General features: G+C 48.5%; 1 protein-coding gene across 1 annotated transcript in view; it reads right to left on the bottom strand.

The window, feature by feature from the left end:
* Positions 1–14,349, bottom strand: part of EXOC2 (exocyst complex component 2) — a 316,653-nt gene that overhangs the window by 75,778 nt on the left and 226,526 nt on the right. The window contains exon 20 of the mRNA XM_077492106.1: positions 4,166–4,232. Within this exon, the coding sequence (XP_077348232.1) occupies positions 4,166–4,232 (67 nt within the window). The remainder of the gene's footprint in view (positions 1–4,165; positions 4,233–14,349) is intronic.

Below are 14,349 nucleotides of genomic sequence, written 5' to 3'. Positions count from 1 at the left end.
TCTAGTTTGTATCCTAAGACACCGTGGAGATGACCCATCTGTCCTGAATTTCTTCTTACCAGACTTCTGAGTATTGCAGAAGTCTTCCCCCTACTCTGGCCGGGGGGGCCTCTTCATAATGAGGCTTTAGTATTCTGCTTTTCAGATTTCCGTCCCCAGGTGTTCTTTTGTGTGACCCTGAGGTTTTCCTCTAGAGTCTGGCGGTGGAGGCCGTCGCCACTGTCTAGAGGCAGATGCCCCTGGCGCAGGAGAAAAAGTCAGTCTAAATGAAGGACGTTTATACTTTCTTTTGACTGGCAAAAGAGTACTCTTCCCACTATAAATCGTTTGGATGTATTTATCCAAATCATCCACAAATAGTTGAAAAGGGAAACTAGTCATCCTACGCATGTGTACTTGCACAAGAGCAAGGCAGGAAGCCTGGTGAATAGAGTCTTTCATAGCGTCTATGGCAAAAAATAATGCCTTTGGTAGTTCGGCCAACTCACGGCCTGTTGTGCCAGGAGAGGCACACAGTGATGTGCAGAAATCAGTGCAATGAACCTTAGTCCACGCGTCCGTGTGGATGGCATGGCATTCGGGTCTGTAATGTAGACTCGATGAAGGAGGCTCTGCGATTGATGTCTGGCGCTCTTGCCAGGTTTCTACATGTATTGGAGCGCAACAAGGCTTATTAAAAAGGCAGGTCAGACATAATAAATGTAAGTCATTATAGTAATTTACCCAAAAGGAAGCTGCCACCGCACCCCTCAGGGGGGAGGGGGTGGGGATGTCTTCTCAGTAGTATGAGGATTAGTTCTGGTAACACTTGGAAGCCAGAGATTCCTCTATTGGAACCATGGTTGCCTTGAGCAGCCTAGAGACAGGGGGGTCCACTACTGGTGGAACAGCCCACTTCTGAAGGAGGGACCCCCCAAAGGGGTACCTTATAGCAAGCGTTTTTGTAAACACAAAAACATTGAACATTTTCTTAATACACATTTATTAAACAAATAAAAAAAGCATGTCTAAATGTCTTGCACATGAACCCTTATGCTTTTAAGGGTGCAGTCACACTGGGACTGGCTCCACTTTACAAAGGTGCGAAGATGTTCTAGCCTTTATAAATTTGTGGTCTATGGTTTTTTTCTTTAGGAGGTAATCCCGTGCAATTTGTTCTTTTTACTTTTAAAAAAAAATCGCCTTGAGGTATGTCACTGCCTACAACAGCTGTCTCTAAGGGGGCTCTTGATGGTTGTCTTATTTTTTATTTTTTCCCCAGCCTATATGGGTCTTGAACATTTCCAGCCCTTTCATACACTTAAGGGTTAGCTTAGCTCTTGACCTGTCTCTGCCAAGCTGTCCCACTTTCAAACTTTTTAATTATTATTTTTTTTAAACAATTTTTTACAATTTGTAGAAGCCCCATTGAGAGGGCTTTAGTGAAATATCAGGGGTCTGTCTTTGAGACAGAGAAAAGGCATGAGCACAGAGAATCCCCAGTCCCTTCCTCTGCAGCCTCAGCTGCACTGGACAGTGAATGTATGGGAAGTTCTATGTGCTGAGAGGCTTCCCGTTCATTCAAAAACTGCAGAATAGTAAACACAGTTTACTATGCTTCGGTAATCAGCTGCCGGTGGGAGAGGTGGGAAGCTGGCAGCGCTGTAGGGATGGGGGGGCATGGGGCAGCAGAAAGAGGAGAGGATAAGCGGTGGGGAAAGATTTACTAGAACCGATTGGCTGTACTTTCCTCCTCCAGCTGCTGAATGCAGAGCAGGAGAGGAGGAAAGAATGGCTTTCAGTGGCTGCAGGAGGAAAATACAGCCGATCGATTCTAGTTAATGCCGCTCCTGTTGCCTCTCCTCTCCAGCTGTGACAGGGAGGCCGCAGGGACTCATGGGCACATCATTGGGAGGAGCAGTTTAGTCCGGGGTCCGCAATGCAGAGATGCGATCTACCCTTAAAGCGGTAGTAAACCCGCATTTTTTTTTTTTTTTTTTTTTAAACCTGCAAAGCAAAAGGCATAATGAGCTAGTATGCACCGCATACTAGCTCATTATGAAATACTTACCTTAGAACGAGGCCCCGACATCTCGCCCGATCCACGCCGAGGAAGCCGACATGCTCCCTCGGCGTCTCTTCCGGGTATCGCGGCTCCGGCGCTGTGAGTGGCCGGAGCCGCGATATCGTCGCATGCGCGGGAGATTTAAATCCGGCCGGACGAGCGCTGCCGGATTTTCGCGGAGAGAACCCCCTTGTGCGCATGCGCCGCTGCAGTCAGCGGCGCATACCGAGGGGAATATCTCCTAAACCGTACAGGTTTAGGAGATATTTTTTTTACCTACAGGTAAGCCTTATTATAGGCTTTCCTGTAGGTAAAAGTTAAAAAAGTGGGTTTACTTCCACTTTAACCTGGCTGCGTTCGACTGGTGGATCACAATCAATGGGATGCCAAACCCGGGCCTAAAGCATACAAGTGAGCTTCTCCTCCGAGTGTCTCCAGTAATAGGGGACTATTTCTTTCACTGCTTCCAACAGTGGACCTTATTTCTTCCCCAAATGGCCACCAGCTCTGGGTCATGTTTTACTCCCACTGGCCACTGAGCCTGGAAAATTGATTACTCTCACTGATGCTGGGGCATTTTTTTTTATGTTATTAACCCACTCACAGTATTAAAAAATGGATTGTAAGTAGTGGAGAATGAAAATACATAGCACCTCTGGGTAACTCACAAGAAATGTATAATTTTATTAAATTGTAACGGCAAAACCTTTTTTTTTTGAGTAGAGATGGGTAGGAACACATATTAGGTTCTTATTGCGGTCTGCGCCCCGTTAGGGAGATTTGCCCTCTACATTCATCTTGTTTCATCACTGAGCATGAAAGTGAAAGTAGACTGTCACCACAAATACTAGGCAAATCTTTTAATGGGGACACTAGTTCTGGTGACCCTGGTAACCACCAGGGATTCCCTCACTTTCTCTTTGGGCTATGGGACAGGAAGTGCAGGGAAATTTTACCTATGGAACACAGATGGCAAAAAAAAAAAAAAACACACCAGACAGAGGCTATAACCCTTCCTTACTCTCTTCAAAATTATAATGAAAAAAAAAAGTTTTGCCGTTAGTTCTACTTTAACAAAACTATGAATAGTTTTAAGAAATAAGTTGCAAAGTGAATGATTCAGATCAACTGTCCTTGTTCATTTGGCAAATGTAAAAAGAGAAAAAAAAAGTATTTTCAAAAGCTGGATAGGAACTTACTGTTAAAGGATGACAGCACTCCTGCAGTGAAATCACTACAGCATTGTCACGATTGCTACTGGTTTAGCTGCTTAAAGTGGTTGTAAACCCTTACAGACCACTTTTACCTACATTAGATTAAGGCTTACCTGTAGGTGCAAGAAATATCTCCTAAACCTACACGGTTTAGGAGATATTTGCAAAAGACTGGCACCTCTGTCTACGGCGCATGCAACGTAGACAGCGCCGCGCAGGCTCACTGAGCATGCCGCTAACGGTGATCATGCCAATAGGGGCGGCTCCCGCGCGCATGCACGGGAGCGATGTCATCGATTACATTTCCATGTTCTGTGTAGTGTGTGAGACCAGATATAGTGAATGCAGGGTCCAAGGTTTAGTAACACTTTAAGCGTTAACAAATAAAACTTAGAAGCTAATTGGTTACTATGCACAGCTGCACCAGATTCTGTGTGCTACGGTTTTATTAACACCTCCCCCCATGTTTAATTCCTCACAGTTTACAATTTTCACATTGATTGTAGGTTTTAATATGTGCAATTATATAGGTCTACCTGTCTATTATTAATGACAAGCTTTTTGTTCTAATGCCAAGAGCACCATGAGGCACTCACTGTTAAAGACCTGGAAAACAGCAGATACCTAAGCTTGGCATGTCGTTTTATTATCTATTAGCCTACTCTGTTTTTGTAAAAAATCAAATGTACACATTTTTGTAAAATAAATGAATAAATAAATTCATAAAAAATATAAACACAGCTTTAAACAGCATAAACAGTGCAGGTAAAATTCAAATCATAACCTAGTAAAGATATACGGTAGATTGTTTAGTGCTTTAGTACATGTTTACTTTCATATGAATGCAGTATTTGCTACAAATAACTTTAAAGGTTTGGTTTTGCATGAAAGAAAAAAAAATACTCACAGGTGATATTGCAGGCTCTTCATGAATGCTACCAAATAAATCAGGAGATGAAACGTCCATTGAAATACTAAAAAAAAAAAACAACAGTTTATTAATACAACAGAATAAAAAAAATATAGGTGGTATATTTTTGCATGTGAATGCTTAAATAATGTAATGCATCTAAATCACAAGTACAGTGTTGTCACCCTACGACAGGAAGTGTGTTAGGCCTACAGAACACCCCCCTTCCATGTCCATAACAATGGGGGAGGTGTTCTGTAGTGTGCAGAGAGAACTATGCAAAACTATGCAAAGCTAATTGAGAAAACACTGTATCGTTATTATAAGCTCACTGGATTTATGGCAGGATCAGTGGGTATCACTTATAAAGCACATTTAAAGTAAAAATGATATTTATGGCATATTTAACAAACAAAAAAGTAGCAAATAAGAGAAGTTTGCTGATAAGGTTAACACAATTTTTTTAATGGATACAAAGATATGATAGAGATTGTATAACTACGGTATTCATTTTTCCTGAATCTCATCTATAAAGGTATGAATGATGAATGGCTTTTAAAGCACCCTCATTCAGATTTGGAAATGTGAAAACTTTTACGATTTAAAGTTCAAAACTATTACATACAATATATCTTACAGCACTTCAGAACTCTGAAGTGTTATTAAAAGAGACATGGTGGGAATCAAAGCTTATTGTTTCTATAAATATTAAACTTATTCACAGTACAATACAGGTCTAGTCTGCATCTTCTACATTCATGTGAAAAAGTAAGCACTTCTTATTGAAACTGTTGTCTTTTTCAACATATTTGAAAAAATAGGATTTTTTCCACATACTCATCTGTAAAATCCTTTTTTTTGTAGTACATCACGGTACACAGCGCAACCATAATAATGACTATATGGGTTATACGCCACCTACTGGTGGATGGACACTGGCAGATAGTCGCTGTAGATCCGAGGGGGTCATGCAAGGAACATAAAAAACAGCATTTTAGCTTACACATGTTTGGATGATAAAATCAGCAGAGATTCCACTTATTTCAGATCTACCCCTCAGATTTACAGCGACTGCATTTCCAAGTGCACTTGCAGTGCAAAGTGGATTTGCCTTTCGTAAATAACCCCCATTGTCTTGATTCAATTGAAAACTAGACACCATCCAAGGCAAAAAATGGATGAGGACGCAACATCACCTTAACAGATGCAAGACCAAAAACGGCTCCATTCATGAAAGAGCCGCCAACTCGGACACTGCACGTAGTTAAGTGATAGCAACCAAAGAAGCCACCTTCCGAGATAAGGGACTGAGTCTCCCGATTGGTTAAAAAAGTCCCAAGGACACAAGAATGTCCTGACAGACGAGACTGTCTACATTAAATGCTGACTGAAGTATGAATCAAGGAGTGAAAAACAACAGCCCCTGGAAAAAAATGTATAGGGACGAACACTGACCCTTAACGCTACCTTAAGGTCAATCTCCTTTCCCCTACCTATTGGAGAAAGAAAAAGAAAATCTTCCACTCGCATATTTCTGCGGGTGCCACTTCTGTAATTGAAGTTCCCGAAGCTGGCTTCCAGGGGCTCAACAGTGCTGGCATACAGGACCAGGACCGGACTGGCCTATCGGAATACTGGGACATTTCCCGGAAGGCTGCCTGCCCTGGGGCCGCTTTGGATCTATGGCTGTGCTGTGGCTGCAGCACAGAGCCCCCCCCCCCCCTCCTTCTCACACACAGCAGGAGACTGCTGTGTCATGGAGCTGTGAAATGTTTGTGCTATGACAAATGTCCCGCCCTCCTCCTAGACCAGCTCGTGTGATAGACACAGTGTTATGTCTATCACATGAGCTGGTCTAGGAGGAGGGCGGGACTTTTGTCCGCACGGCCGAAGGTGGCAATGAGGGCACAGTAAGGCGGCAATGAGGGCACAGTAAGGCGGCAATGAGGGCACAGTAAGGCGGCAATGATGGGCATGTGAAACTGCAATGATGGGCACAGTAAGGCTGCAATGATGGAGAGGCTGCATTGAGGGCATGGTAAGGCAGCAATGATGGCACCATGAGGCGGCCGTGAGGGCACGGTGAGGCGGCAGTGAGGGCACGGTGAGGCGGCAGTGAGGGCACGGTGAGGGCACGGTGAGGCGGCAGTGAGGGCACGGTGAGGCGGCAGTGAGGGCACAGTGAAGCGGCAGTGAGGGCACAGTGAAGCGGCAGTGAGGGCACAGTGAAGCGGCAGTTAGGGCACAGTGAAGCGGCAGTGAGGGCACAGTGAAGCGGCAGTGAGGGCACAGTGAAGCGGCAATGATGGGCATAGTAAGGCTGCAATAATGGCGAGGCTACAATAAGGGCATGGTAAGGCGGCAATGATGGGCTTGTGAAGATGCAATGATGGGCACAGTAAGGCTGCAACGATGGTGAGGCTGCAATGAGGGCACAGTAAGGCGGCAGTGATGGGCACGGTGAGGCAGCAATGATGGGCACGTGAGGCTACAATGATGGGCACGTGAGGCTACAATGATGGGAACAGTGAGGCGGCAAACGATGGGAACAGTGAGGCGGCAAACGATGGGAACAGTGAGGCGGCAAACGATGGGAACAGTGAGGCGGCAAACGATGGGAACAGTGAGGCGGCAATGATGGGAAACGGTGAGGCGGCAATGATGGGAAACGGTGAGGCGGCAATGATGGTAAACGGTGAGGCGGCAATGATGGGAAAAACGGTGAGGCGGCAATGATGGGAAACGGTGAGGCGGCAATGATGGGAAACGGTGAGGCGGCAATGATGGGAAACGGTGAGGCGGCAATGATGGGAAACGGTGAGGCGGCAACGATGGGAAACGGTGAGGCGGCAACGATGGGAAACGGTGAGGCGGCAACGATGGGAAACGGTGAGGCGGCAACGATGGGAAACGGTGAGGCGGCAACGACGGGCGCGGTGAGGCTGCAACGACGGGCGCGGTGAGGCTGCAACGAAGGGCACGGTGAGGCTGCAACGACGGGCACGGTGAGGCTGCAACGACGGGCACGGTGAGGCTGCAACGACGGGCACGGTGAGGCTGCAACGACGGGCACGGTGAGGCTGCAACGACGGGCACGGTGAGGCTGCAACGACGGGCACGGTGAGGCTGCAACGACGGGCACGGTGAGGCTGCAACGACGGGCACGGTGAGGCTGCGGTGAGGCTGCAATGACGGGCACGGTGAGGCTGCAATGACGGGCACGGTGAGGCTGCAATGACGGGCACGGTGAGGCTGCAATGACGGGCACGGTGAGGCTGCAATGACGGGCACGGTGAGGCTGCAATGACGGGCACGGTGAGGCTGCAATGACGGGCACGGTGAGGCTGCAATGACGGGCACGGTGAGGCTGCAATGACGGGCACGGTGAGGCTGCAATGACGGGCACGGTGAGGCTGCAATGAGGGCACAGTGAGGCTGCAATGATGGGCACAGTGAGGCTGCAATGAGGGCACAGTGAGGCTGCAATGAGGGCACAGTGAGGCTGCAATGAGGGCACAGTGAGGCTGCAATGAGGGCACAGTGAGGCTGCAATGAGGGCACAGTGAGGCTGCAATGGTGGGCACAGTGAGGCTGCAATGGTGGGCATGCGAGAGGCTGCAATGGTGGGCATGCGAGAGGCTGCAATGGTGGGCATGCGAGAGGCTGCAATGGTGGGCATGCGAGAGGCTGCAATGGTGGGCATGCGAGAGGCTGCAATGATGGGCATGCGAGAGGCTGCAATGATGGGCATGCGAGAGGCTGCAATGATGGGCATGCGAGAGGCTGCAATGATGGGCATGCGAGAGGCTGCAATGATGGGAACAGTGAGGCGGCAATGATGGGCACAGTAAGGCCGCAATGATGGGCACAGTAAGGCCGCAATGATGGGCACAGTAAGCAGTCTCTGAGGGAGTCTGGAGACAAGTCAAGAGTGGGAGCGCCGCCGGGATGGTGGCCATGGGAGAAGTCAGACATGTGTGGACTGTGGAGAGTAGACAATAGAAAAATCAGAGCCAAACTGGAGCCGACTGATTGATCCCTGCACGGTGCACCAAAGAGGTCAGTGACAGCACCGCCAAGCCAGTCTGAGGCAGAGGTCACTGATGTAAGGGAGGAGTGAATACAATAATGTAACAGGGCACTTATATAAAGGTATTCCCTTATATTAACCACCCCTTACCTTAGTGTATTTTCTGTGGAAGGTGGTCTCTGGTCACCAGAGTCCCCCTCCCTCCTCACATTCCCAGAGTCCCATGTGCCCCCCTTGATAATTGCTTCACTTTTACTACTTTTAACTGAAATTTGCTGTTATATATATATATTTCTAGCCCAATGTGCTTTCATATCTGTCTTATCTATATATAATACGGTCTTCAAATGTGCTTTAAAACGCATGGTATTCCTTTTCATGAACAAGAAAATAACAACGTTGGGCTGGTATAATAATGCTATGGGCCTGGTATGAAATTATTTCCAGGGCTGGTTTTTAATCCCAGTCCAGCCCTGTACAGGACTCAAGACCATTGGGTCCCGTTGGAGTGTGCCAGGAGTGACCCCCGCAAGACTCGCTATGTCAGTGTACCAAGCACTCCTGGGCTAATTCGACTAACAATATTATCAGTGTTACCCCCTTCCAGATTCTTCGCAAAAGATGTGGCAGAAGTTAAAGCAGAGGGAAAGCACCAAATAAGGGAGAACTGGTTCCTAAGTCATTACCAGTAGTGATGGATGAACTTCCGACGGGACGTTTCGTGAACGCGGCCGATAGTTCGCTAACCGTAACGTTCGCGGTGGGCCCCATTGACTTCAATGGGAGGCGAACTTTGCAAACCTACAGGTCAAATTTGCAGCCACAAAATAATTACTAGCTGTGCAAACATAGTCCCACCACATGGCCAATGACATAACACATGTATGAGGTGAATCTGGGATCGACAACTACAAGCATTCTTTTTTTATATGTGAAATTGTTGTGACAATTCAGGACTGTGGAGCGCATGAAGGCAATGGAGGAGAGGGAAGGTCAGAGTAGGCAAAGAAGAGGGTGCAGGAGATGATCACCAGCAGCGTGACATACAGCAATGACACCTGCACCGTGATAGAGTCATCTGACACCAGCACCATGATAGAGAGCACTGACATCAGCAGCGTGACATAAAGCACTGACACCAGCACCGTGATATACAGCACTGACACCAGCACCGTGATGGAGAGCACTGACACCAGCACCGTGATGGAGAGCACTGACACCAGCACCGTGATGGAGAGCACTGACACCAGCACCGTGATGGAGAGCACTGACACCAGCACCGTGATGGAGAGCACTGACACCAGCACCGTGATGGAGAGCACTGACATCAGCAGCATGACATACAGCAATGACACCTGCACCGTGATATACAGCACTGACACCAGCACCGTGATATATAGCACTGACACCAGCACCGTGATATATAGCACTGACATCAGCAGCGTGACATACAGCAATGACACCTGCACCGTAAGCAGCCCCAGGAGGAAGTCAGCATAGCACAGGGATGGTGGGAGCACCTCATAATGAGCATAGCACAGGGATGGTGGGAGCCCCTCATAATATGCACAGCAGAGGTACAGCCCCAGGAGAAAGTCAGCACAGCACAAGGATGGTGGGAGCCCCTCATAATAAGCAGCCCCAGGAGGATGTCAGCATAGCACAGGGATGGTGGGAGCCCCTCATAATATGCACAGCAGAGGTACAGCCCCAGGAGGAAGTCAGCACAGCACAGGGATGGTGGGAGCCCCTCATAATGAGCATAACACAGGGATGGTGGGAGCCCCTCATAATATGCACAGCAGAGGTACAGCCCCAGGAGGAAGTCAGCACAGCACAAGGATGGTGGGAGCCCCTCATAATAAGCAGCCCCAGTAGAAATATGTCACCGCTTAACCTCTTCAAACAGGAGGGTACGGGCATATAGTACAGTGTGCTTTTTTTGGACAAGGAAGTGAGCCAAATGTGTGCTCGATTAAAAAAATCGTTTATAGAGATATACATGGTCTACTGGTCACATGTGTTGAATTCCTCCGAGATCCATGCCTCATTCATTTTTAGAAATGTGAGGTAGTTAACACTGTCGTGAGCTAGGCGAATATGCTTATCGGTCACGATCCCCCGTGCTGCGCTGAACGTCCTTTCTGAACGGACACTGGATGAGGGGTAAGCCAACAGTTCGATTGCAAATTGGGCAAGCTCTGGCCAGAGGTCAAGCCTGCCCACCCAGTAGTCCAGGGGTTCATCACTCCTCAGAGAGTCCACATCGGCCGTTAACCCGATGTAGTTGGACACCTGGTAGTCTAGGCGTTCCCTGATGCTGGATCCGGATGACACCTGTCGATGGGTCGGGTGAAAGAATGACCTCATATCAGAAGTCACCAACACATCTTCAAACCGGCCTCTTCTTGCAGGCGCTGTTGGATTGGTACCCGCAACTCCTTCTCTGGGAGTGGGAATTGCTGCTCTGCCAGCGCACGCAAAAGCAGAATGCAGCATTTCGCGAAGAAAGGCCTGGAAGTGCTCTATTCTGGCAGCCCTCTGTGACGGCGGTAACATTTCCACCATTTTGTGTTTGTACCGGGGGTCCAAGTACGTTGCCACCCAGTACTGGTCCTTGACCCTTATGCTTTTTATATGGGGGTCCCTGTTAAAACACTGGAGCATGTAGGCCCCCCATTTGCACTAAACTGGAAGCGGTGTGGTGGCCTGGCTCCTGCTCATTATCCAGGATAATGTCGTCCTCTTCATTCTCCTCTCCCCATCCACGCACAACAGGGATCCCAGAAAGGTTTAAAGCATGCTCTTCTTGCTCCTCCTCATCCGCCTCGGCACCCTCCTCCTCTGACTCCTCTTCAGACTCCTGTTGTTCACTTGTCTCAGATAGAGTAGCCCCCCCTGGGAATTCATCCAGCATTGCGACTTCCTCATCTTCCCGCTCCTGCTCCTCCACAGCTTGATCAATGACACGACGCAATGCACGCTCCATAAAGAAGGCATAAGGTACCATGTCACTGATGACGCCATGGCTGCGACTGACCAGTTTGGTGATCTCCTCAAATGGCCGCAGAAGTCTGCATGCGGCGCGCATGAGCAGCCACTGGTGCGGTGAAAAAAACCCAGCTCCCCAGAACCTGTTCTGCCGCAGAGTTCATACAGGTAGACGTTAACTGCACGTTTCTGCTGGAGCAGCCTATCAAGCATATAGAAGGTTGAGTTCCATCGCGTCAGGCAATCGCAAATAAGACGTCTGACCGGCAGATTGTGTCGCCGCTGAATGTCAGCAAGGCGAGCCATGGCCATGTAAGATCTTCTGAAATGGGCCGAGAATTTCCTTGCCTGCCGCAAGATGTCCTGGACCCCAGGGTATTTGACAACGAATCGCTGCACGACCAAGTTTAAGACGTGTGCCATGCATGGCATGTGCGTGATTTTGCCCTGTTTCAATGCGCTAAGCAGATTGGCACCGTTGTCACACACCACTTTACCAACTGTCAAATTGAGCGGTGTTAGCAACTGATCTGCCTGTGAACGCAAAGCTGAAAGGAGTGCCGGACCAGTGTGGCTCTTGGCTTCCAGGCACAACAGACACAGCACGGCATGGCAACGTCTCACCTGGCATGTCGAATAGGTTCTGGGGAGCTTGGGCGGCGCAGCGAAAGAGACGCTAGCAGCGGAAAAGGAGGAGTCAGCCGAGGAGGAGAGGGAGGAGGATGGAGTAGGAGGAGGAGGAGAAGAGCCAGACCTGCATGCAATCCGTGGCGGTAAAACCAAATCTACACGGGTGCCACGGGTTACATGCTTGACGGCCGTCAGAAGGTTCACCCAGTGCGCAGTAAAAGTGATATACCTTCCCTGCCCGTGTTTGCTAGACCACGTGTCTGTGGTCAGATGTATCTTGGCACCGACACTGTGTGCCAGAGATACATTCACTTGCCGTTGAACATGGCCATATAGCTCTGGGATGCCCTTCTATGAGAAATACTTCCTTCCTGGGACCTTCCATTGTGGTGTTCCAATGGCCACACATTTGCGAAAGGCCTCCGAGTGCAACAGTTTATATGGCAGTAGTTCTGACAAGCCAGTCGTCAACCATTGGGCAAGAGGGTTATCCGGCATCATCATTTTTTTACGCTCGAACATTAGGCCCACGGAAGCCTGCCTTTTTGCAGAAAAACGTGAGCTTGGCGTGATGGAAGGTGGAGTCGAGGACAATTGTGAGGAGAGAGGAGAAGGAGAAGTAGAAGACGAGGCTGGACGGTGAGAGCCTGGAGTGTGGCTTTGTGTGTTCCGTTGCTCCCACTGGGCTCGGTGATGGCTGCTCATGTGCCTTCTTAAGGTGGTCGTCCCTAGGTGAGTGTTGGGCTTACCGCGACTAATGCGTTGACTGCAAAGATTGCAGATGGCAACGCTATTGTCAGCAGCGGACACGTTAAAACAAGCCCACACTGCGGAGCCATGTGCCGGTGTCCTGGGAGTGCCAGATGTGACCGTACATGGTCGATGACTCGCTCCTGATACATTTGCAGTCTGCTTTGTCCCTCCTGTGCAATGTAAGTTATTCCTGCTTCTCCTCCCTATCTGCTGGTCCATATCTCCCTCTGAACTCCCCTCCTCTTCCTCTCTTGTTGGCACCCACGTGACATCACTAGACATGTCATCATCGACGTCACCATCCCCACCGCTATAAGTAGAGATCTCGGAGTAGGCAGCAACACCGGGGACCAACCTCCTCCTTGGGCTGATCTGGGTACTGTCGTCAGACTGCTGAGTGGCGGTTGTTGCTACCTCCTCTTTCTGATCCAATACCAAGAGTGGCTGCGCATTAGAAATGTCTTGATATGGATTGGAAAATAATTCCTGTGACTCAAGCGGAAGAGGTATGTGGTGGTGGTGGTGTTGTTGGTAGTAGTGTCTTTGGGGGTGCACATAGCAGAGAGTGAAGAAGAGGGTGCAGATCGAGAGGCTGAGGAGGGTGCAGAAGAGTAAGGCTGAGTAAGCCACTCAACCAAGTCTGGTGCGTCATTTAAATGAATTGAACGCACCTTCTGCAACTTCCCACTTTGGCTCAAGCCTGTTGCTCCTGCCCTACCCCTACCACCCCTCTGCCTGTCATTTTTTAAATGACCCTGTGACAAAACTCTCAGTCCCTATACTGATAAAGGATTACTGCAGCAGAAGGGCAGCAGTCAGCAGTAGTGCACCTCAACCCTATATATTGTGGACCTATACCAGTCCTTACGGAATAGCAGACTGTACCTCACTCAACCCTATGTACTGTAGTACCCTATACCTTACCAGTCCTTATAAGGACCTTTGTGGAACAAGTAGGTTGTGAATGATTAGCAGACTGTACCTCAGTCCCTATACTGATAAAGGACTACTGCAGCAGAAGAGCAGCAGTCAGCAGTAGTGCACCTCAACCCTATGTATTGTGGACCTATACCAGTCCTTACGGAATAGCAGACTGTACCTCACTCAACCCTATGTACTGTAGTACAATATACCTTACCAGTCCTTATAAGGACCTTTGTGGAACAAGTAGGTTGTGAATGATTAGCAGACTGTACCTCAGTCCCTATACTGATAAAGGACTACTGCAGCAGAAGGGCAGCAGTCAAGTATAATATTCTTTCTATATTTGGAAGAAAGATTATACGTGTACAAGCCTATTACCATACCAGTCCTAAAAAGAACCTTTGTGGACCTAATAGTAACAGTTACTGATTAAACTGACTGTCCCTCACTGCCTCACACACAGCTTCCTGCCTGTCCCTATTTAAACTGACAAAACAGAGGCTGCTGGAACAATAACTTGAATAGCACTTTTGTGGACCTAATAGTAACAGCTAATGATTAAACTGACTGTCCCTGTAGCACACAGCGTCCTGTCCCTCTCTCTAAACTGACAAAAGACAGGCTGCTGCAAAAATCAGTAGCACAGCAGTGCCTCAAACCTATATCCTGAACTACACCTAACACCTATACCAGTCCTGAAAAGAACTTTTGTGGACCAAATAGCTAGCGATTTGGGTCACTGCAGTCTCTCCCTGCTCCACACAGCAACCTCTCCCTATAGTGATAGAAGAAAGAATGTAAAATGGCCGCCGAATCGGGTCTATTTATAAGTTAGGGGGAATGTCAGAGTGTC

Source organism: Lithobates pipiens, unplaced genomic scaffold (genome assembly GCF_037356315.1).
Source record: "Lithobates pipiens isolate NorthernLeopardFrog02 unplaced genomic scaffold, aLitPip1_a1.2 Scaffold_19, whole genome shotgun sequence".
Classification (NCBI taxonomy): Eukaryota; Metazoa; Chordata; class Amphibia; order Anura; family Ranidae; genus Lithobates; species Lithobates pipiens.
This window is presented reverse-complemented; position numbering and strand designations above follow the sequence as displayed.